This window comes from Tachysurus fulvidraco, chromosome 4 (genome assembly GCF_022655615.1).
Source record: "Tachysurus fulvidraco isolate hzauxx_2018 chromosome 4, HZAU_PFXX_2.0, whole genome shotgun sequence".
In the NCBI taxonomy this organism is placed as follows: domain Eukaryota; kingdom Metazoa; phylum Chordata; class Actinopteri; order Siluriformes; family Bagridae; genus Tachysurus; species Tachysurus fulvidraco.
Window position 1 is genome coordinate 31,273,711 of NC_062521.1, and position 25,000 is coordinate 31,298,710.

Here is a 25,000-nt window from a genome sequence, read left to right on the forward strand (position 1 = left end):
CATGATAATCTGTGACCAGGAAGCCATGCACATGGTCAGGAACGACACTCAGATACTCTGTAGCATGTAAACGATGTTCGAGTAGTGTTCATGTGTCCGTGAAATCATTCCCCACACCATTACACCACCATCACGTGAAGGAGGCTGGTGTGTGGATTCATGCTGCTGAAGCCTTATCCTGAGCCTACAGACGGACACGAGTGGAACTGAGATGTGTTCCTGCTCACAACAGTATATTTTATTTGAGCTATCACTCCTGCAGGTGAGCAGACATTACTAACAAAGTCTGTTTACATGAAAACGTTCTTGTCTTTGTGCCTGTTTATAGGGTGATACCATTCTGGAGACGGGGGAGGTGGTTCCTGAGCTTCCTCACACTCATGGCCATGCCCACCACTGATCAGTGCACCTGGATCATGAACAACTCTGTACATACTTCTGTATCTAACAATAAAGAGCTTTACACTGTATGCTGTACCTCCTCACTCTCATTACTGCACCAATGCATCAGACCTTAACACACAAACAGCTTTAATTCAGTTTGGTACATGCTGTGTGTTCAGTGTGCATGTTTTCGATTAGTGTTATAGACAAAATACAGAACGACGACAGTAAAAAGGTCCAACACTGACTATAATAATAATTGCAGTCATCATTGGGGATTTACAGGACGTGTGTTTAAATTGTCCAACTCTTTCTGAGAATATACTTTCTGTATATATATATAATAGAGGAAGATATTGCAAGGTATTAGGTATGTATATATAATATATTAAGTATGTTAGATCTTATTAAAACTACATAAACAGCGTTTTTCAGGCTATCTGTGTGTTTGAGAACGTAATATAGATATTAAGAATGATTTTTATAATCTAAATGAAGATAAAATTAGGCATAATATTCAGCAAAGATGTTGACTATTAGAAAGAGTCAAGTCAAATGTGTAAAACATTTTAATTAATGAATATTAAAATAATGAATACGTATTTTTTTAAATAAAAAACTTTATAAAATAAAATAAAGCTATTTCTGTGTTTATAAGTGGCAAGCAGAGTCTGTGACCTTTTATTTTGAAATGCGTTAGACCCGGAAGTTAAAAAAAAGTCCACTGTGTAATTTCCGGTCAGGAGAGCCGAGTACAGCTGTAAGATTTGTTCGGTAAGTTTTATAATCTGTAACTTTTACATTATTCTATTTTGTTTATAGGAAGTTTTTATATTCCTTAATATTCAACATTTAATATCGGTAAGATCGGAGAGTTTATTCTTTGGCGGTTTAGTTAATAAGACTGTTTGTGTGTGTGTGTGTGTGTGTTTGTGTTTGTTTGTGTCTTTGTCTGTGCGTGCGTGTGCGTGTGTGTGTGTGTGTGTCTGTCTGTCTGTGTGTGTGTGTGTCTGTCTGTCTGTGTGTGTGTCTGTCTGTCTGTCTGTGTGTGTGTCTGTCTGTGTGTGTGTCTGTCTGTCTGTGTGTGTCTGTGTGTGTGTCTGTCTGTGTGTGTGTCTGTCTGTCTGTGTGTGTGTCTGTCTGTGTGTGTGTCTGTCTGTGTGTGTGTCTGTCTGTCTGTGTGTGTGTCTGTCTGTGTGTGTGTCTGTCTGTCTGTGTGTGTGTCTGTCTGTGTGTGTGTCTGTCTGTGTGTGTGTCTGTCTGTCTGTGTGTGTGTCTGTCTGTGTGTGTGTCTGTCTGTGTGTGTGTCTGTGTGTGTCTGTGTGTGTGTGTGTAGGCTATATATGTGTGTGTCTGTGTGTGTGTAGGCTATATCTGTGTGTGTCTGTGTGTGTGTGTAGGCTATATATGTGTGTGTCTGTGTGTGTGTAGGCTATATATGTGTGTGTCTGTGTGTGTGTAGGCTATATCTGTGTGTGTCTGTGTGTGTGTAGGCTATATATGTGTGTGTCTGTGTGTGTGTAGGCTATATATGTGTGTGTCTGTGTGTGTGTAGGCTATATATGTGTGTGTCTGTGTGTGTGTAGGCTATATATGTGTGTGTCTGTGTGTGTGTAGGCTATATATGTGTGTGTCTGTGTGTGTGTAGGCTATATATGTGTGTGTCTGTGTGTGTGTAGGCTATATATGTGTGTGTCTGTGTGTGTGTAGGCTATATATGTGTGTGTCTGTGTGTGTGTAGGCTATATCTGTGTGTGTCTGTGTGTGTGTAGGCTATATATGTGTGTGTCTGTGTGTGTGTAGGCTATATATGTGTGTGTCTGTGTGTGTGTAGGCTATATATGTGTGTGTCTGTGTGTGTGTAGGCTATATATGTGTGTGTCTGTGTGTGTGTAGGCTATATATGTGTGTGTCTGTGTGTGTGTAGGCTATATATGTGTGTGTCTGTGTGTGTGTGTGTAGGCTATATATGTGTGTGTCTGTGTGTGTGTGTAGGCTATATATGTGTGTGTCTGTGTGTGTGTAGGCTATATCTGTGTGTGTCTGTGTGTGTGTAGGCTATATCTGTGTGTGTCTGTGTGTGTGTAGGCTATATATGTGTGTGTCTGTGTGTGTGTAGGCTATATATGTGTGTGTCTGTGTGTGTGTAGGCTATATATGTGTGTGTCTGTGTGTGTGTGTAGGCTATATATGTGTGTGTGTGTGTGTGTATAGGCTATATGTGTGTGTGTGTGTGTGTGTATAGGCTATATATATATATGTGTGTGTGTGTGTGTGTGTGTATAGGCTATATGTGTGTGTGTGTGTGTGTGTGTGTGTGTGTGTGTATAGGCTATATATATGTGTGTGTGTGTGTGTGTGTATAGGCTATGTGTGTGTGTGTGTGTGTGTATAGGCTATATATATGTGTGTGTATATGTATAGGCTGTGTGTGTGTGTGTGTGTGTGTTTAGGCTATATGTGTGTGTGTGTGTGTGTGTGTGTGTGTGTATAGGCTATATGTGTGTGTGTGTGTGTGTGTGTGTGTGTGTGTATAGGCTATATATATATATATGTGTGTGTGTGTGTGTGTGTGTGTGTGTATAGGCTATATATATGTGTGTGTATATGTATAGGCTTTGTGTGTGTGTGTGTGTGTGTGTGTGTATGGATGGGCTGTGTGTGTGTGTGTATAGGCTATATATATGTGTGTGTGTGTGTGTGTGTGTGTGTGTGTGTGTGTGCATGATGTCTGCGTGTGTGTGCATGCCTGCATGTCTGCGTGTGTGTGTGTGTGTGTTTAGGCTATATGTGTGTGTGTGTTTGTGTATAGGCTGTGTGTGTGTGTGTGTGTGTGTGTGTGTGTGTGTGTGTGTGTGTGTGTGTGTGTATAGGCTATATATATGTGTGTGTGTGTATAGGCTATATATATATATGTGTGTGTGTGTATAGGCTTTGTGTGTGTGTGTGTGTGTGTGTGTGTGTGTATGGATGGGCTGTGTGTGTGTGTGTGTGTATAGGCTATATATATGTGTGTGTGTGTGTGTGTGTGCATGATGTCTGCGTGTGTGTGCATGCCTGCATGTCTGCGTGTGTGTATGTCTGTGTGTGTGTGTGTGTGTGTGTGTGTGTGTGTGTGTGTGTGTGCGCTTTTCTCTGTGTGTTTCTCTTTGTCTGTCTGTGTCAAACCCTGGAGTTTATGTCCCTGCTGTGAGACAGGATGCTTGATGTAAACCTGATTCTTGGGGTGTTTGTGTGTGAGACTGAGCTGTGTGAGGTTTATAAACCGTGGACTTAAACGTGTCTGTTGTGGGATGTGGTAGCTCAGGTCCAACCCAGGTCCACCAAGCTGCCACTCCTGGGCCCCTGTGCAAGGCCCCTAACTCTCAGTTGTTAACCCTCAACCCTCAGTGGTATAAGTTGCAATAGAATGTAAGTCTCTGTTGATAAGGGCGTCTGCTGCTGAATGCTGTAAATGTGTGTAATGGTCATTTAGTCCTGATAATCATGATCTTTCACCTTTGATGTTCCAGACGATGACGTCCACAGAGCCGGACGTCGAGCTTCAAAAGGTGTGTGCTGCAGCAGAGATGCCGTATAAAGAGACGTCTCCGGACTCTAAGTGTCCGATCTGTCTGGACCACTTCAGGAACTTGTCTTACGCGGACAGGTGTTTCCACCGCTTCTGTTTCCGCTGCATCCTGGAGTGGGGCAAGAACAAAGCCGAGTGTCCCCTGTGTAAGCAGCCCTTCAGCTCCGTGTACCACTCCGTCCGGTCCGAGCATGACTTCAAAGTGTATGAGCTGCGTCCGGCCGAGAACGGATCCTTCGGTAGTGTGCAGGGTCAGAGGTTCCGCTACCGGACCACGCTAACACACAGGCGCCGCTCGACAGCACAGATGCACAGGAGCTCGCGCCAACAGGAAGTGATGTGTTTTCGGCGCTGGCTGTATCGATGTGATGTGCGGGTGCATGGCGTGCGAGACGGAGGTCGTTCTCGCGACATGTCTGCCGAATTCTTCCGTAAAAATCCGGCTTGTCTGCATCGACTAGTTCCTTGGCTGAAGCGGGAGCTGGCGGTGCTCTACGGCTCACATGACTCAGTTGCTGATGTCGTTCTTCACCTGATATTATCTATGATCACACGTCATGATATACAAGATGAGGCCTTCCTGTTGGAACTCCGCCCCTTTCTGTCATCAAGAACTGAGCACTTCTTGCATGAATTCCTGAGTTTCGCAAAGTCACCTTTCAACATGGAAGCGTATGATCGCCACGCTGTTTATGACTGCCCCGCCCCCTCTCATGTTTCTGCCGTCTCCGAGGATGATGGTGACCTTAGCTCTGCCCCTTCACCCTGGGACGATGAAACTCCAGGTCCAAGCTATTCTAGTGCCACGCACAGTGTGTTTACTGTAACCATTAGTGACTCAGATGTAGACAGCACAAGTGAAGAAGAAGAAGCAGCAGAGTCTGTAAGCATTAATGCTAACAGTAATGTCACCAACTCTCGAGCAGACGAGGAGGATTACAGCAGCGATGGAGACTGTGTCATCATAGGCTTCATCAAACCCAATGCACAACGGACTCCTGAGCTCATCCACCTGTCTTCTGATTCTGAAGCATCACCGCAAGAAGATCCAGAACCGCCTCCCCCCAACAAATCAGACAGGAGAGATCTGACCAATCGGAGAAGTAGGAATAGATACGACATTGTCTCCCATTCTGCTACAAAACACAACTCTACAAGAAGAGACGGGAGCAGGGATGGGAGCAGGGACAGGAGCAGGGGTGGGGGCAGGAGCAGGGACAGCAGCAGGGACAGCAGCAGGGACAGGAGAAGAGGTGGGGGCAGGAGCAGGGACAGGAGCAGGGACAGGAGAAGGGGTGGGGGCAGGAGCAGGGACAGGAGAAGGGGTGAGGGCAGGAGCAGGGACAGGGAGAGGAGCTGGGGCGAGAAAAGGGACGGGAGCAGGGACTGGGGTAGGAGCAGGGACTGGAGAAGGGGTGGGGGCAGGGACTGGAGCAGGGGAGGAAACAGGAGCGGGGACAGGAGGAGGGACGGTAATTATTTCAAATGCAGCTACAGGTGGCGCTCTCCCTCACTCAGCTATAAGGACAAAAGTAAAAGAAGGAAAGCAAGCAATCACAGCTCTCCATTTGACACAGTCCGACACAGGCACAGCAGACACACGAACACACACTACAGACGAGACATGCCACAGCGATCACGTGCACGCTCACCATCTAGGACTCATTCGCGCTCAAGTTCTAGAACTCGTCTGCTCTCAAGGTCTAGTGCTCATTCACGCTCGAGATCCAGGACTCGTGTACCCTCCTACACAGGAAGTTGGACAAGACAAGCTTCTCCACAGAGCAGGAAACACTCTAAGTGCCTCTCTGTAAGCCCCTCCCCTTCTTCACACAGGAGTTCAAGCCACAGCAAACCGAACAGAAAGCAGAAGCATAAATCTCTTCATCGAATGAGGAGGAGCAAAGACAAGCATCATGTTAAAAAGAAAAAGAAGGAGAAGAAGAAGAGGAGGAGGAGGAGCTTAAGCACGGAGGTCAGTGCTGAGCGTAGGAAACATCATAAGAAGAAGAAAAAACACAAGACAGCGAGGAAGTACAGGAGTGAGAGGACGGGGCAGAGCTCAGAGGGGAGATCACCCACTGTCATAAACATCATAAACATTAGCACTGAAACACAGTCTGAGGAGCCGCCGAGTTCCTCCTGTGGGACACCATCTCAAAACACAGCTTCAAACTCTGCATCTGATGAAACTCCCCTGAACGATTCAGCAACACTCCGTCGTTCCAGTTGAAAGCATCTCTGACAAATTTGGTTCATAAAATCTTAAAACTCATAAAAAATACTCTGTGATGTGACGATTCAGATGAAAGAGTTCCGTCATTTTAGAAGATTGTTAATTATACTAATGACATCATGTATTTCCGGTTGTTGCCATGGAGACGGGACAGACGTCCGTCCGGTCTTCGCCCCATAACCACACTGTGGCTCACACAGTGCTCCTGAAATCAATTTTTAAAAGTCAGATGAATTAATGCTTATTTTTCAGACTGCCTGTAAATATTAAAGATCATTCGAAATGTTTTTTTTCTTTTATTTTAGTGTAATTCTGATGTCTGACCACATGAGGGCGACCTGCAGCACTCACTGAATAATAGTAATAAACCAGAGACCAGTGACGTACTCAGAGCCCTCTGAACACCACATGTTTATTACGTCAGAGCCCTCTGAACACCACATGTTTATTACATCAGAGCCCTCTGAACACCACATGTTTATTACGTTAGAGCCCTCTGAACACCACATGTTTATTACATCAGAGCCCTCTGAACACCACATGTTTATTACGTCAGAGCCCTCTGAGCACCACATGTTTATTACATCAGACAGGTAATGTGGAGGCAGTACAGAGATCCAGAAAAACAAAGAACACATTTATTATATATATTATATACAAACTACTAATAATTAATTTCACTTAATGTTTCTTTTACATTAGTTTTGTAACATTTAGTGCTACAGGTTGTTACTGAGGCCCTGATATATGGGCTAGAAAATATATAATAATAATAATATATCAATAACATTGTGTCTTATTTTAAATTAGCATCCATTTATGAGTATATTATATATAAACAGTATATACAGTATCTCTCTCTCTCTGTCTCTCTCTCTGTCTCTGTGTGTCTCTGTGTGTGTCTCTCACCAACTCTCTCTCTGTCTGTCTCTCTCTCTGTCTCTCTCTCTCTGTGTGTGGGTTTTGTGTTTATAAACAAATATCTATTTCACTATATCTCATATCATCTCTCTCTCTATCTGTTTTGGTGGCTCTCACCCAAATATCTCTCTATGTAGGTCTACTCGCTCGTATATCATATCTATGTGTGTAGTGTTGTCTCCCCACATCTCTTCTCTCTACTTATACTATCTATATATCTCTATATATCTCTCGCTATGTGTCTCTCTCTCGTGGTCTGCTCACCAACTCTCTCTCGTAGTGGGATGTATCGATCTATATCCGAGAGACGTGGGTGGATACAAAAAAAGCTCGAGAACGCAGATAGACTATATATGATGGTGCTCTATCGCTAGAGATAATATCTCTCTCGTAAACAACTCTCCTTCTATTCGATAGTCCTCTCCTGTGTCTCTCTCTCCGGTGTTTGTCTGTCAACAAAAATACTAGATAGGGTGATGTATATTATATATATAGCACAGGTGGTATGATAGAGAGGTGGTTGGGGATAGCAACAAACTCGAGAGCGGTATGGGAGGGGAGAGCGATCTCGCGAGATCAGGGGATTAGGTAGTAAAAAAAGAGAAGAGACAAGAGAGAGAGAGAGAGAGAGAGATGAGAGCCGAGAGGGGGGGAGAAAAAAAGAGAGAGAGAGAGAGAGAGAGAGCGGAGAGGGGGCAGGCGGGGGGGGAAAAAAAACAAGAGGAGAGAGAGAGAGAGAGAGGAGAGAGCGAGAGAGAGAGGAGGGGGGGGAATGGATGGTGGGGGTAGGAGCAAAAAACAAGATATAGAGATAGAGATATATAGATAGAGATAGAGGGGGGGAGGGGGGGGAGAAAAAAAAAGATAGAGAAGAGAGGGGTTGGGGGGGGTGTGGGGGGGGAGAAAAAAAGATAGAGAGAGAAGAGAGAGAGAGAGAGGAGAGAGAGGAGACGATCTATATATATAGATGTAATAAAAAAAATCTCTCTATCTATATCTCTAGATCATATATTATTATATATATGTGTGTGGTCTACACAAACCTATATAGCTCTCTATTCTATCCAATACTCTCTATCTCTATACGACATCTCTGGTATATCCAACCAAGATCTATATCTCTCTCTCTCTCTCTCTCTCTCTCTCTCTCTCTCTCTCTCTCTCTCTCTCTGTGTGTGTGTGTCTCCCCACCTCTCTCTCTCTCTCTGTGTGTGTGTGTCTCCCCACCTCTCTCTCTCTCTCTCTCTCTCTCTCTCTCTCTCTCTCTCTCTCTCTCTCTCTCCTTGTCACCTTTATAACTAAACATTAGGTGTAAGAAGAGAAATGTTTCGGCAGACCATGTGGTCAGAATTGTTTCATTATTCTGAATAAATATGTAAATAAATAAATACAAATGCACAGAACGCGATTCACAAATAAATACAATTAAATATATATAAATATTTTTTATTTGCAAATCCCATTTTATTTATTTGTGAATTTCATTTCTTTTTGTGAAATTTGTAACATATATTTACGGTTTGCTTATTGTGCATTTGTTAATTTAAAAAATATTTGTGAAACTCTTTATATTTATTTGTGGATTTATTCAGAATAACGAAACAATTCTGACCCCATACAGAACTCACTTCCGGGTGTGACGTAATCACGCAACGCCTTGTCGTGTGGAACGTCACCACGCGCACGTGTGAGTAGGAAGCGAGGTGTGTAACGTTCATCATTAGGAGTGAAAATGGCATCGAGAGTTAAAGTGAAGGTAAAGTTGTGTTTAATTATTATTATTATTATTGTTGTTGTTATTGTTATTATTATTGTTATTATTATTATTATTGTTATTATTGTTATTGTTATTGTTATTATTATTCTTCATCAGACACATGGGGTGGGTTAGGTAATGGTACAGTCTGATCTCGTGTAAGTCAAGTCACATTTATTGTCACATCACTACAGCACATGTGCGTTGGGAGTGAGCTCCAGACATTACAGAACCATTTACATACAGTAGTAACATAACATAACATAACATAAACATAACATTAACATAACATTAACATAACATTAACATAACATAACATAACATAACATAACATAACATAACATAACAACATAAACATAACATAACATAACATTAACATAACATAAACATAACATAACATAACATTAACATAACATAACATTAACATAACATAAACATAACATAACATAACATTAACATAACATAACATAACATAAACATAACATAACATAAACATAACATAAACATAACAGTTTACAGACAGGTTAGAAAAAAAAATGTGCAAAATGCTCAGCATCATTGAAATGTGCAAATGTGGAAAATGTGGAAAGGATGCAATGTGTTCATACATAGTCAGTACACACAGTGTAGTGCTAGACATATATATAACCACACATATATGTATGTATAAGTATAAATATATATATATAAAGTATTATATACATGTAATATTATGTAACATGTTAAGGTGCAACGGACTGTACAGATACAGAAGTGTCCTGTGGTACCGATAGCTTATTGTCAGATAGATTGTTATTTTAGATTAGATGCAGTGTGTGTGTATAGTCCCATGTGTATTGATGCAGTACGAATACCTTGTGCGTGTGTATAGTCCCATGTGTATTGATGCAGTATGAATGCAGTGTGTGTGTGTGTGTGCATGTGTGTATAGTCCGGTGTTGAACTGTTGAATGCTGTGTGCTGTGTTATTTATGGCTGTTAATTAGTCTAATGGCCTGAGGGAAAAAGCTATCCCTCAGTCGACTGGTGCGGGATCAGATGCTGCGGAGACGTCTTCCTGAGGGGAGCAGAGAGAGCAGTCTGTGGGACGGGTGGCTGGGGTCATTAATGATCCTCTGAGCTTTCCTTATACACCGCCTGGTGTAGATGTCCTGGAGGGAGGGAAGCTCACCTCCAACAATGTGGTTGGCAGTTCGCACGACCCTTTCCAGAGGCTTGTGGTTGCCAACGGTGCTGTTTCCAAACCAGGCAGTGATGCAGCTCCTCAGGATGCTCTCTATAGTGCAGGTGTAGAATGTGCTGAGGATGCTGGGGCTCATTCCAAACTTCCTCAGCCGTTGGTGTGCCTTCTTCAGCACTGCATCAGTGTGTATGGACCAGGTGAGATCCTCACTGATGTTGACACCCAGAAACTTAAACCTGCTCACCCGCTCCACAGGTGTCTTGTCGATGGAGATGGGTCTGTGTTCTCTGCTCTGTCTCCTGAAATCCACCACCAGCTCCTTGGTCTTGTCGATGTTTAGTGAGAGGTGGTTCTCCTGACAGCATGTAGTCAGGGTGCTCACCTCTTCTCTGTAGGCCGTCTCATCGTTGTCAGTGATCAGGCCTATCACCGTTGTATCATCAGCGAATTTGACGATGATGTTGGAGCTGTGTGTGGCTGTACAGTCGTGTGTCTACAGGGAATACAGGAGTGGGCTGAGGACACAGCCCTGAGGAGCACCGGTGTTGAGGATCAGAGGGGATGAAGTATTGCTGCCCAATCTTACCATCTGACTTCTGCCTGTCAGGAAGTCCAGAATCCAGCTGCACAGAGATCTGTTTAGTCCCAGAGTCTGGAGCTTCACTACAAGTGTGGCAGGTGCTATTGTGCTGTAATGGTACAGTCTGATAGTGTCTGATCTCGTGTAATGGTACAGTCTGATAGTGTCTGATCTCGTGTAATGGTACAGTCTGATAGTGTCTGATCTCGCCATATGGTACAGTCTAATAGTGTCTGATCTCGCCATATGGTACAGTCTAATAGTGTCTGATGTCATCTATTGCCACATGATAACGTGTCTGCTGTCGTCTAATGCCATGTAATACGGTGTAATGCCACATGATACAGTCTAATAGAGTCTGATCTCATCTAATACTGTGTGATTTGATCTGATACCAGCTGTGGCTTTTTTATTTTTATTGCCCTATAAAAGTGGTTGTGGGGTTTATCAGGAAAATAGCAGATGATCCAGTTCACAAAACCAACAGAAGGTTTCCGAACCAGGAGCTGTGGGTGGGTCAAACCATCTGCACCACCAACATCCATCTCTGCTGCCTACAGCGTAGGGACGGCCAACGGGAACACGAACGCATGTAATACTGCGTCCTGCAGCATGCAGAGCGGAGAACAAGGCAAAGCAACGCTACTGGAGGACACTAGCATCAAAATCTCAGTGTTAAAGCTACTCTGGGGGTCTTTGCTCTTATTGTAGCATAACATTAGTGAATGCAGGAATGCAGGAAGACCAAACAGCATGACAGGTTGTGGTCCTGAGTGTCTTCACAGTGTGTATTCATCCTCTCTCTCTGCAACAGTCTGTAATCACCACAAACAGTCCACTATACTTCCTGCCCCAAAGAAACTCCAGCTCACTTGCCTCAGTGACTATTGCCCAGTAGCCCTGACCTCTGTCATGAGGAAGTGCTTTGAAAGACTAGTCAAACTTTATCATCGCTTCACACACTATACTTTGTGTACCTTCTGTACTGTGCTACCTCCTTCGTTTTGGAGACGGATATAAACCCGATGGTACAAACCCCTTCAGGAGGTCGTCTGGGACGCGTTTCAGATGAAACTGGGCAGGTGTAAATGAATGTGGTTGTTCGAGCCACATACGTCAGCGCTAAACTCCTCCCAAACGGAACTACGTCACTCGCAGGTGACTTTTCACCCAGGCGTCTCGTCGGGGCTTAAAACGCGCTGCTGCCGCCAGCGAAAACGCAGCAAACAGTAAACTCTGTTTTTTGTAACATAAACGTCGTAACCAGTTTTTATGTCTTCTTTTTGATCGCGTTCTGAAAACCGCGTACACCAAAGTGTGTTCTGTTACAATTACCCTGGAAATGAGGGCAAATATATTAGCATAATGGGCATGAGTAGAAAGATCAGATTCGCCGAGACGCGTTTATGTGGCCTGATGTAAATGGGACAGTTTTAACAGATCAGACAGACATCGGATCAGAGACAACACACGAAGTGACCGGGTGTAAAAAGGCCCACATTCTCTGTTCATATCAGCATTTTAGTTGTATTTTTTTATAGGCTGCAAATGTTTTGCAAAATTTATTTATTTATTTATTTATTTATATTTCATTTTCTGTTTGTTTGTTTGTTCATTTGTTTACTATTTTATTTCCTATGATGATGTTTTATGCACAGATAATTATGTTTTATCGTTTATCTTAATTTATTTCGCTTCATTTATTTTTAAATCTGCTTTTTTAACCCTATTCTATTTGATTCTGGTTTTTAAATGACATGGACAGTCGTAAAAAGCATTTCACTGCAGGTCACTTGATCGTGTAATAGTGTCTGATCTTATCTAATGCCATGTGATGTGGTCTAATATCGTCTGATCTCATTAATGCTATGGGATACCGTCTAATGCTGTGTGATACAGATAACATCTAGATGATGTCATCTAATGTCCTCAGAGTCAGATCGGCTTCTGCTCAGATCTCAGCGTGTTTGGTGGACGTATCATCGCGTATAACCGCTCATCAGATGAAACACAACCCCAGCTGGGGTTACAAAGGGGTAAAACTCTCCATGAGAACTTCATCTGGGGAATTTTGGAAATATTCCGAGTTGGAACTATCGAACTATTAGAAATATCGGTAAATTTATATAAACCGTATCCTATATAAACATTTTGTTTGACACAAACATGCATTCAGTCTAATACAGATTTACAAATGGACATTTTGACAACACTGAGGTGAATTTTGTCCACACATGAGATGGTGTGTGTTTGACAGTTCTACAGAATATACAATGCGATGCACAGATACATCAATAATTAGTTGAACAATTGGAATATTCTGGAATAAAAAACATTTTACAATTGATGCAAATGAACAGAAATATTCTAGATGAATAAATACTCCTCGGTCAGCTTGTTTGACCAAACATCTATCACCTACTTTATACAATAATTTAGTCAAAAGTTTGTACGAATGACAATAAACATAAACAGAAATATTATAAATTATTACAATTTAAAATGTAACTTTTATTAAGCAAAGAATCCTGAATACATAATGAGGTCATGGACAGCATCGTGGCTGCAGTGAAAACATTCAAGTTCTTGGGCTCCACCATCTCCCAGGACCTGAAGTGGGACACTCACATCAACACCACAGTAAAAAAAAGTACCAACAAAGGATTTACCCTGCCACAGGAGCTGCCACAGGAGCTGCCACAGGAGCTGCCACAGGAGCTGCCACACACAGGAGCTGCCACACACAGGAGCCGCCACAGGAGCTGCCACAGGAGCTGCCACACACAGGAGCCGCCACACACAGGAGCTGCCACACACAGGAGCCGCCACAGGAGCTGCCACACACAGGAGCTGCCACACACAGGAGCTGCCACACACAGGAGCTGCCACACACAGGAGCTGCCACACACAGGAGCTGCCACACACAGGAGCTGCCACACGAGCCGCCACAGGAGCTGCCACAGGAGCTGCTCAGCAGTCATCGCCTCTGTACACGTCAGTAACTGTCTGTTTTAGTTCAGCTACAGACTCAGAAATCAGAAGACTCCAGAGAAAGGTTCAGGTTGCTGAAAGGAACTGTGTATATCCAGAGTGAGGAACAGGGCTCAGATCCCTCACATACAAGTCATTTACGTCTTGAACGTTTACCATCTGGCTGTCGATACGAGATGGTGAAGAAAAACGGAGCCAGGACCGTTCCCTGTGGGGCTCCAGTGTCACAAACGACCATGTCGGACTCACTGTGGTCAGTTTGTTAGGTAACTCAGTATTCAGGTAGACAGACGATGGCCTACTGATCAAAATCTGTTAAAGAATAGATTCAGATCATTCACCCACTTCAGGTGGCCCTCAGTCATAGCCGTGATGACCCGTCATGACTCTGTGCCCCTACACACCGCTGACATTCGTTCTTTCTTCCTTCCTTGAACAGTGTTGATTAGGTCCTGTATTTGTTTGACTGACCGATAAAGAACAATATTAATTAATCATAATTATTAACATAGTGTGTGTGTGTGTGTGTGTGTGTGTGTGTGTGTGTGTGTGTGTGTTTCTGTAGATTGGGATCATCGGTGGTTCTGGTCTCGATGATCCCGACATCCTGGAGGGCCGATCTGAGCGCTACGTGGACACGCCGTTTGGGAAGGTGTGTATGAGATGTGATGAATAAATAATAATAAGAATAATTAGATAGATAGATAGATAGATAGATAGATAGATAGATAGATAGATAGATAGATAGATAGATAGATAGATAGATAGATTCATTTTAAACTTTTGTATTATATGAATATTTATATAAACGTTTTGTTTTATGTTTATGTTCTGTAGCTGCTTTGAGACTGTGTCCATTGTTAAGTGCTATACAAATAAATGTGGATTTGATTAGAGATTAGATATTTGATTAGAGATTAGAGATTAGATTAGATACTTTATTGATTACAGATGAAACTCAAGTATACATAGATATAGTATATAATAAATAATAATAATTAAATAAAGCACGGTTTGTGTAACAGCCATCTGATGCGTTGATTTTGGGCAAGATCCGGGACGTGGAGTGTGTGCTGCTCGCCAGGTAACACACACACATTTGTACTGACCACCTGTGTGGTGAATACATGAAACATTTTGTGTGTCTTTGTCTGTGAGAAGGCACGGCAGGAAACACACCATCATGCCGTCTAACGTGAATTATCGTGCAAATATCTGGGCTCTGAAGGAGGAGAAGTGTACTCACATCCTGGTCACTACGGCATGTGGCTCGCTGAGAGAAGACATCAGACCAGGGGACATCGTCCTCATTGACCAGTTCATCGACAGGTGAACATACTTTATACACATCACACACACTTTATACACATCACACACACACTTTATACACATCACACACACTTTATACACATCACACACACACTTTATACACATCACACACACACATTATACACATCACACACACACTTTATACACATCACACACACTTTATACACATCACACACACACTTTATACACATCACACACACACTTTATACACATCACACACACACTTTATACACATCACACACACACTTTATACACATCACACACACTTTATACACATCACACACACACTTTATACACATCACACACACTTTATACACATCACACACACACTTTATACACATCACACACACACTTTATACACATCACACACACACATTATACACGTCCACACACACATTATACACATCACACACACACACTATACACGTCCACACACACTTTATACACATCACACACACACTTTATACACGTCCACACACACTTTATACACATCACATACACACATTATACACGTCCACACACACATTATACACATCACACACACACATTATACACGTCCACACACACATTATACACATCACACACACACACTATACACGTCCACACACACTTTATACACATCACACACACACTTTATACACGTCCACACACACTTTATACACATCACACACACTTGGTCATGAGGGCCAAATGGTCCCTCTGTAAAACGTAGTAAGGTTGGGGGGAGGGGGATGTACTTTCCTCTACTTCGTAAGAAGACGCCTTCGTAAGAAGACGCCGCTAGGCTTTCTTAGTGATGGAGCTAAAGTTCTCCACCAGGGTTAGGGTTAGGAACCAGTTGAGCCCTAACGCTAGGTACACGGCAGTGGTGGTACGGGGCAGTTGGTGGTACGGGGCAGTGGTGGTACGGGGCAGTGGTGGCTCAACTGGTTAAGGCTCTGGGTTGTTTATCGGAGGATTGGGGGTTGTTCAAGGCCCTTAACCCTCCCTGCTGAAGGTGTGCTGTATGTGAAGAAGCAATCCCACTGTGCTGTAACGTATATGTGGTGATAATAAAGGCTTCTATGCCGGTTCTATCTAGCTTGAAGCCTCCATTCATTGCAGCTTCCATGAAAATGTTCCAGTCAGTGCACTCAAGAGCAGAGATCCTACTGGCCAGGTGTTCACCTGTTTCACAACCGGGTTAGAGCTTGTGACGAGTGGCCAGTGTGCTGGAATTAGCATAACACAGACGTGGTCAGAGTAGCCGAGGAGGGGGCGGGGCTCCACATGATAAGTGCCGGGAATGTTTGTATAAGGTTTTATCCCTCAGTGAGAATTTAAAACAAGAAGAGTTTTATATTATATATTATATGACTACACAGTAAGCCAAAAGTTATGGTGTTATTAAATGGTAAAAGTGGACACCAAAATGTTATACATGATGTAATGATGTCAGTCTCGAATCAGATCAGTTCATGTGTGTGTGTGTTCTCTACAAACAGTGTGTCCGATGAATGACGTCATTAATAAACTAATATTCACAAAGACCAAATCAATAAATGTTATTTTTATTTAGTATTAAATTGATTGTTTGCATTAATATTTAGTTTGTGCTACAACTCTGGTAATAAGAATAGTGACATTTCACTGCTTTTGGTTGCCCCCGTTATAGATAAATGCCCCCAGCTCTGACTGCGCGTGCACGCTGCGCGTACCTGTGCTTCTCCGTACAGCGTGCGGAGCGTAATACAATCTAGGAGCAGTGATACACCAAACCTCCCTTATTACAGTCACACACATTTCTGCTGACTTTATTTTGTAGTAACGAGTAACGAAGATGTTTAGTGGGAATATAACGGAGTAAAAGTTTACATTTTATCTCGGAAATGTAGTGGAGTAAAAGTGAAAGTTGTCATAAATTTAAATAGTAAAGTACAGATACGTGACATTTCTACTTAAGTACATTAACGACGTGTTTGTACTCCGTTACAACACAACACTGATAATAAATACTGGATATTTTGAATAACTGGCTGAACATTAATCTGCATTATTTTTTCCAAAGCAGGTACAAGTTTAATTCCCACAAAAACCAAACCTGAGACCCATTAATATTGTTAGGCTATTAGGATATATTTATACTGTCTATGTGGAGAAAATCAAGCCTTTCTGAAGAAATGAGAGAACAATCAGAGGCATTGAACAAAGGGCTAAGATGATCAACAGGGGGCGCTGCAGAGCTCAGATGATCAACAGGGGGCGCTGCAGGGCTCAGATGATCAACAGGGGGCGCTGCAGAGCTTAACATTTACCATTGTTACTTCTTGCCATTTCAGTTTCCTTCTTGAGATTAGCATGAGTTCACATTCCCACACAGTCGTGTAACAGGTTCTTGTCTGTTCATCTTGTTGAATAATGTCTTTAGGCGAGAGTTTATGGAATGATGTCGGCGTCACCGTGACAATGAGTTCGTTTGAATCAGAATCAAACTTTATTGTCATTATACTCAAGAACAATGAAATGAAGTATGGCTTCTCTCCTGGACACAATAAAGGTAGAAAACAAGAATTTAAAAAATGTTGTAAATTAAAATAAAGCGTATTAAGAAGTAACGCTAATCAATGTGCGTTTGTGCATCGGCACACTGCAGCCTTGTGTGTGTGAGTTCACAGATGTGGGGATTATTAGAGACGGGACATGTGAGTGTTTTTAGCTCCAGGATAGAAACTGTTCCTCATCCAGTTGAAAGCGGTTTGAACAATGAAGTGCCTGGATGAGTCTGATTCATCCTGCTGCTGCTGCTGGCCTTCATCAGTCTGCTGGTGTGTACGAGTGTAGGTAACTCTAGCCTAATGATACACTGGGCTGACTTTACCACCCGCTGTACAGCCCAAACCACACAGTAATAGTTAGTGAGGATGCGCTCTCTCTCTCTCTCTCTCTCCCTCTCTCACTCTCTCTCTCACTCTCTCTCTCCCCCCCTCCCCCCTCTCTCTGTCTCTCCCCCCCTCTCTCTGTCCCACCCCCCCCCCCGGTGCTTCTGTAAAATTAATATTTAGTTACTAGAAGCTGTTCCTTCTTCAGTTTCTGGAGGCAGAAGATATATTTAATATTCCTGTGTAACTGACCAGTTAAGTGCGGTTGTCATCATCTTTAGGAAATTATTTTTCACCCCATCTCCCATTCAAACCCTCTATATGTAAAGTAAAAAAACACAAAAAACGATGCAATTGTTAATGTGTAAAAAAAACAAACAAAGCAGAATTAAATTAAATGAGGCTTTTCATGATCACCATGATTTTTTTTTTGTTATTGCAATAAATAGTAAATAAGTAAAGATAAGGTGCAGATTGTATAGAGCATTACTAAACAGAAGAGAAGCCGTGACCATCAGATGTTGCACACAGTTCCTTCTCTTCTCCATGCTCTTCTCTTCCCTTCACTGTGCTATCTTTCATCCCATCTCTTTTTAAGATGATGTTCCAGAACTGTGCATTTATTTGAGATGTTTTTTGGCAGGCTTAAATCTGCTCTTACTGATTATATACATCATGTAGTAAAGCCTCAGTGTTTACTCAGCTAAAGTCTTCTCACATTGTGGACTTGGACACAGAGATCCTGTGTACTGTACAGGTTCATTGTGTTGGGCAGGTTTAGTCAGATCTTCAGGAAGTGTGCAGTGTGACTCAGCCTGCTACGTCAGGTGGGAAAGGTTTATACAGTCGGTCATCTGTAGGGAGGAAGACAAAGGGACTTTTATTCATGTGTGTTGGTGTTAAAACCTGGCCTGTGGTTTGTAGTACAACAGGTTACGGTGATACGGCAGCGACGGCATCTGTACTGTATAACGTGGATCTTTCCCAGCTAAAGTGATCCTGGACTGCCAGTTCCAGTTTGACAAGATAATTATGGGATGTTTTAGTAATCTATTTTAGGGATCTTTAGAGGAGGAGGAGGAGGAAGATGATAAAGAATCTATATCCGGAATTCTATAAAGTTTTATTGCGACAATGTTCTTTGTTTAAAAGCATAACATGGAATTAAATGGAGTTGATCTCCATGCATTGAGAGTGATGGGGGAATCTTCTGTCTTCTTCTCTCATTTGAAGGACAACTAAGAGAGCTCAGACGTTTTATGATGGTGAACTCCACAGTCCTCCTGGTGTGAGTCACATTCCCATGGCAGAACCTTTCTGCTCCAGAACCCGAGAGGTTGGAACATTTTATTTGTATACACGAATCTCCCCCCATCAGCCTAGATAGAGCTGTGGATAAGACACGTGGGGTGAGGAGTGGAATAAACATTGTCTTCTCTCTCTCTCTCTCTCTCTCTCTCTCTCTCTCTCTCAGGTCCTGAGTGAAGCTGCAAGGTCTCTGGGTGTCTCTTTCCATGTAAGTGGTACGATGGTGTGTATCGAGGGTCCTCGGTTCTCCTCACACGCTGAGTCTTTGATGTTTCGTCAGTGGGGTGCTGATGTCATCAACATGACCACTGTCCCCGAGGTCGTGCTCGCCAAGGAGGCGGGGCTTTGCTATGCCGCCGTTGCCATGGCAACCGACTATGATTGCTGGAAGCAGCATGAGGAGGCGGTGAGAACGTTAATCAGAGTTCGCGCACTGATCTCATCTGCCGCTGAACGTCTTGTTAGATGTTTCTCCTGCAGTGTAACAGCACCTTGTTCATGAACCTATTTTTTTACATTATTTATTACATTAGATATTTATTTCCATGATGTGTTTATTTTATTTTATTAGGTTTTTCTGATAAACTTATTCAAGTAATTCTATAATAATAATTCTTATAACAGTCATAGTATAATATATAAATATATAACTACAGGGTTTTTCCTGGGTCAAAATTGGTCTTCGGTGGTGGCTGACTTGTGACCCACTTGGTCATCCACACACAGCAGATCCGCAAACCACAATATTGACGATAAACTGTACGTTTAAAATAAGTACAAAGATCGTTTTTTCATGAATAAATAGGACAGAAAAAATCAGAGTCAGGTGAGATAGTAAAATAAAGCGACTTATTTTACATGTAAACATCATCGATACCAAAGCATATTTGAAATATCAACGTTATCACAATTTATCTGTTTACAGATATCACAGCCTGCAGATGAACAGTAACTCGTCTCTTCTTATTAACACTGTAGAACCTTTTTACAACATCTCTGTAGTCGAGTTCCTCCTGATGGAGCCACATCCACCTTACAGCATACGTCTAAATGTTGGTCCTTTTTATTTTAGTATAATCATATCGATTAAAAAGTAAAAAGGTGTTAGTGTCATTTTGTACCATATAAAATGTAATAAAATTAGCAGCTAGCAACAGCTTGCTTTGTGCTGTGATCTAGTTTCATCTCACTCCAGTTTAACTGTAAACTAAATGGTTTTACAGGTAATTTACTACACACTGTTATAGACCTGTACATACTGAGGGTTATTAAGGCTAAATGTCACTACACACTGTTATAGACCTGTACATACTGAGGGTTATTAAGGCTAAATGTCACTACACACTGTTATAGACCTGTACATACTGAGGGTTATTAAGGCTAAATGTCACTACACACTGTTATAGACCTGTACATACTGAGGGTTATTAAGGCTAAATGTCACTACACACTGTTATAGACCTGTACATACTGAGGGTTATTAAGGCTAAATGTCACTACACACTGTTATAGACCTGTACATACTGAGGGTTATTAAGGCTAAATGTCACTACACACTGTTATAGACCTGTACATACTGAGGGTTATTAAGGCTAAATGTCACTACACACTGTTATAGACCTGTACATACTGAGGGTTATTAAGGCTAAATGTCACTACACACTTACTTTCTCATTTCACATGTGTAAGTTCTTCTAAGCAGTAATGATTAGTTACACAGCGATACAGACACTGACGCAGACCGACCGCTTTAACCGTACGTTATAATGAATCGGCTCAAAGGAGTCATTAGGTCACGAATGTGGGAATCCTGGCTGCTTCAATCACAACCCAATTACACATCAAATAAGGCTTTTATAACTATTATAACTATAATTATAGTATGTTATAATAATAGTTATATATTTATAATAGTTATATATTTATAATAGTTATAGTATGTTATAATAATAGTTATATATTTATAATAGTTATATATTTATAATAGTTATAGTATGGTATTGAACTGACATCCACTCTCTCACTCACTGGTGAGGGAACGGCTGATATTAGCTGTTATAATGTTATAGAAAAAGGGAACTAACTCATTCCTCTGCCAATGAACGTAATATACAACTGAGTCCTAATTGGGGCAAGTCGTGTCCTAATGGTTAGAGAGTCTGACTCGTAACCCTAAGGTTGTTGGTTTGAGTCTCGGGCCGGCCACGACTGAGGTGCCCTTGAGCAAGGCACCGAACCCCCCCCCCAACTGCTCCCCGGGTGTGTGTTCACTGCTGTGTGTGTGTGTGTGTGTGTCTTCACTGCTGTGTGTGCGTGTGTGTGTTCACTGCTGCGTGTGTGTGTGTTCACTGCTGCGTGTGTGTGTTCACTGCTCTGTGTGTGTGTGTTATTGTAGGTGTGTGTGTTCACTACTGTGTGTGTGTTCACTGCTCTGTGTGTGTGTGTTATTGTAGGTGTGTGTTCACTACTGTGTGTGTGTTCACTGCTCTGTGTGTGTGTGTTATTGTAGGTGTGTGTGGACAACGTGCTGAAAACTATGAAAGAAAACGCAAACAAAGCCAGCAGCATCTTACTGACCGCCATCCCACTGATCAGCCAGCTGAACTGGGAGGAGACAATTAGCCAGTACAGAGTGAGACACACACACACACACACACACACACACACACACACACCCACACACACACTTTCAGATGGAGTGCAACACATTCCAGATTAATGCTCCCTGTGTAAAAAAATGCAAAATTAAAATAATTAAAATACAGGAATGTGTCCAACTGAGTCTGCCTTCACCCTGATACACACACACACAGCTGATACACACACAGCTGATACACACACAGCTGATACACACACAATTGATACACACACAACTGATACACACACAGCTGATACACACACAACTGATACACACACAGCTGATACACACATAACTGATACACACATAACTGATACACACACAACTGATACACACACAACTGATACACACATAACTGATACACACACAATTGATACACACACAACTGATACACACACAGCTGATACACACACAACTGATACACACACAACTGATACACACACAGCTGATACTTGAAACTACACATTTACTTTCACTTCAGAAACTAAATTCTAAGTTCTCTCTCCCTGTGTGTGTGTGTGTGTGTGTGTGTGTGTGTGTGTGTGTGTGTGTGTGTGTGTGTGTGTGTGTGTGTGTGTGTGCAGGCGATGGCTCTCTCCTCTGTGATGCTGCCCAAACACTGAACCTCCTGATGATGGACACACTGCACTTTTCTGTAATGAGCAAAGTCCCTGATTATATTTCAGCCAGGGTACACACACACACACACACACACACACACACACACACACACACACACACACACACACTTCACTTGTTAGTGTGGATGTACCTTAAGCATTTTGAGTGTGTAATTCACTTTTATAACACTTGTAATTTGTTTTTAATAATTTACAGCTCATTGTGTCGGTCATCAGTCTGAATAATAAACATTTCAAACTTCATGTGTTTAGTCTGAGTTTGTTATAAAGTGTTTGTTAGACTGAATTACAGGGAAATATTGAAAATAATAAGTCTATTGGTCATATTATTATTATTATTATTATTATTATTATTATTATTATTTTATTTCTCTGTTTCTAAATTCACTTGATGGGAAATAATTCAGCCAATAAAATGTACATTAACATCAGATATATATGTGGATATCACACACACACACACACACACACACGCGCGAGCGCGCGCAGAAATAACACTGAATCTGAATGAATACAAACGTTATATTTAGATTATATATTTATTTAAATACTGTCACATTTTATTCATGTTAATTTAGTAATCAGAATATTTCAGTGTTCCAGCACAGAAACATTAATAATCAGATCTATAGTTACAGCTTAATATTAAACATACACATGAGTAAAGTTTAATAAAATAGAAAAAAGATGTAAAGTGTCTCAGTGTCAGCGTCCTCATGTGTATAATGCATTTATAAACATTATTAAATGTTATTAAAGGTTAGTAAAACATTGGGACAGCAGTGAATATATCGCGTGTGTGTGAGAGAGAGAGTGTGTTTGTGTGTGTGTGTGTGTGTGAGAGAGAGAGAGAGTGTGTTTGTGTGTGAGTGTGTGTGTGAGAGAGAGAGAGTGTTTGTGTGTGTGTGAGTGTGTGTGTGTGTGAGAGAGAGAGTGTGACTGTGTGTGAGAGAGAGTGTGTGTGAGTGTGTGTGAGAGAGAGAGAGAGAGACAGTGTGTGTGTGTGTGTGTGTGTGTGTGTGTGTGTGTGTGAGAGAGACAGTGTGTGTGTGTGTGAGAGAGAGAGACAGTGTGTGTGTGTGAGAGAGAGAGAGAGACAGTGTGTGTGTGTGTGTGAGAGAGAGAGAGAGACAGTGTGTGTGTGTGAGAGAGACAGTGTGTGTGTGTGTGAGAGACAGTGTGTGTGTGTGTGTGTGTGTGTGAGAGAGAGAGAGAGAGAGAGACAGTGTGTGTGTGTGTGAGAGAGAGAGACAGTGTGTGTGTGTGTGAGAGAGAGAGACAGTGTGTGTGTGTGAGAGAGTGTGTGTGTGAGAGAGAGAGTGTGTGTGAGAGAGAGAGAGTGTGTGTGAGTGTGAGAGTGTGTGTGTGTGTGAGCGATGAAAGGTCAGAGGCTGTGTAAGTACTTGGCGATGTGGGCGTGGCCAGCCTGCAGTGCATGCTGGGCAGGGCTCCACCCCCTGTAGTCCAGTGCAGTGATGTCAGCTCCAGCTCTGACTAACAGCTCTACAGTTGTGAGGAAACCCTCGCGTGCGGCGTCGTGTAGCGGCGTCGCTCCCGTACTCACATCCACCACATTCGGGTTCGCACCGTGTGACAGCAGGAGCCTGGCCATGTGCTCGCTACCCATCATCATCACCTACACAAACAGCAGGAATTCTTATCATGAGTTTGTAAAACAAAAACTATTTTAGTATAAAGGACCAAAGTCGAGGTGATCGAGGAACAAAGATAGGAGTGTAATTATTTATAAACATGAGGATGAAGATTTTGGACCTCCACTGAGACGAGGACGACTCTGTGAGGATCCTGAGACATCTACAGATCTACAGCTCCAGTTAGACTGTTACACTAAAGAGGAGATGTGACTCCATGTGGTCTTTGAGGACAACAACCTCCTCATCACTACAACATTTATCAGACTGTATATATATAATCACACCCCCAGTGTCACCCAGATGAGGATGAGGTTATATAATCACACCCCCAGTGTCACCCAGATGAGGATGAGGTTATATAATCACACCCCAGTGTCACCCAGATGAGGATGAGGTTATATAATCACACCCCCAGTGTCACCCAGATGAGGATGAGGTTATATAATCACACCCCCAGTGTCACCCAGATGAGGATGAGGTTATATAATCACACCCCCAGTGTCACCCAGATGAGGATGAGGTTCCCCTTTGAGTCTGGTTCCTCTCAAGGTTCCTTCCTTTACCATCTAAGGGAGTTTTTCCTCCCCACAGTCACCTGAGTCACCTCAGACTTGTTCATTGGGGATAAATACAAACACATTTATATATAACTAATATTAATCTGGGACTTTTATATTATATTAATCTTTATATTATTCTTTATAATAACCTTTTGTTCTGTGTGTATGTTCCTGTAAAGCTGCTTTGAGACAATGTCTATTGTAAAATGCGCTACACAAATAACCTTGACTTGAGTTGATACGGTAATCATACTGTTAATAACCTACTCATACTGTAGATGCTGTACATCTTGCACTTGCTACTTATTGCATTTCTGGTTAGACCTAAACTGTATTTTGTTGCCTTGTACTCGTACATGTGTAATGACAATAAAGTCGAATCGAAATCT

The 25,000-nt window shown here is 42.2% G+C and overlaps 4 protein-coding genes across 6 annotated transcripts in view; 3 read left to right on the forward strand and 1 right to left on the reverse strand.

Annotated features, from left to right (window-relative positions):
- ndufb6 (NADH:ubiquinone oxidoreductase subunit B) overlaps positions 1-470 on the forward strand; it is a 3,567-nt gene extending 3,097 nt beyond the window's left edge. Inside the window, exon 5 of the mRNA XM_047812739.1 lies at positions 329-470. Within this exon, the coding sequence (XP_047668695.1) occupies positions 329-400 (72 nt within the window). The 3' untranslated portion in view covers positions 401-470. The remainder of the gene's footprint in view (positions 1-328) is intronic.
- A 594-nt stretch (positions 471-1,064) lies between these two features.
- Positions 1,065-6,478, forward strand: toporsa (topoisomerase I binding, arginine/serine-rich a). Of its 2 annotated transcripts, none has more exons than XM_027152966.2 (2): positions 1,065-1,158; positions 3,897-6,478. In XM_027152966.2, exon 2 carries the CDS (start codon positions 3,900-3,902, stop codon positions 6,186-6,188), a length of 2,289 nt encoding a protein of 762 aa, XP_027008767.2. In that variant the 5' UTR covers positions 1,065-1,158; positions 3,897-3,899; the 3' UTR covers positions 6,189-6,478. The 2 variants fall into 2 exon arrangements, with proteins under 2 accessions (XP_027008767.2, XP_047668694.1); XM_047812738.1 differs by lacking the exon at positions 1,065-1,158 and adding an exon at positions 1,227-1,245.
- A 2,255-nt stretch (positions 6,479-8,733) lies between these two features.
- On the forward strand, positions 8,734-22,639 carry LOC113646588 (methylthioadenosine phosphorylase). The gene is made up of 8 exons (XM_027152959.2): positions 8,734-8,868; positions 14,188-14,274; positions 14,648-14,706; positions 14,784-14,951; positions 19,043-19,145; positions 19,284-19,523; positions 21,627-21,749; positions 22,340-22,639. The coding sequence occupies exons 1-8, from the start codon at positions 8,845-8,847 to the stop codon at positions 22,376-22,378; spliced, it is 843 nt and encodes a 280-aa protein (XP_027008760.1). The 5' UTR covers positions 8,734-8,844; the 3' UTR covers positions 22,379-22,639.
- A 1,008-nt stretch (positions 22,640-23,647) lies between these two features.
- The window catches only part of cdkn2a/b (cyclin-dependent kinase inhibitor 2A/B (p15, inhibits CDK4)), a 5,099-nt gene continuing 3,746 nt past the window's right edge, over positions 23,648-25,000 (reverse strand). For both annotated transcript variants that reach the window (XM_027152806.2, XM_047811958.1), the window contains one exon: positions 23,648-24,032. In XM_027152806.2, the coding sequence (XP_027008607.1) occupies positions 23,781-24,032 (252 nt within the window). In that variant the 3' untranslated portion in view covers positions 23,648-23,780. The remainder of the gene's footprint in view (positions 24,033-25,000) is intronic.

Bases quoted from the DNA above. Each gene is read 5' to 3' on its own strand.
- toporsa (XM_027152966.2), top strand. From the start codon at position 3,900: ATGACGTCCACAGAGCCGGACGTCGAGCTTCAAAAGGTGTGTGCTGCA.
- LOC113646588 (XM_027152959.2), top strand. From the start codon at position 8,845: ATGGCATCGAGAGTTAAAGTGAAG. The intron at 14,707-14,783 runs GTAACACACACA...GTCTGTGAGAAG, and splicing joins GAGTGTGTGCTGCTCGCCAG to GCACGGCAGGAAACACACCA. The intron at 19,146-19,283 runs GTTGGAACATTT...TCTCTCTCTCAG, and splicing joins TCTGCTCCAGAACCCGAGAG to GTCCTGAGTGAAGCTGCAAG.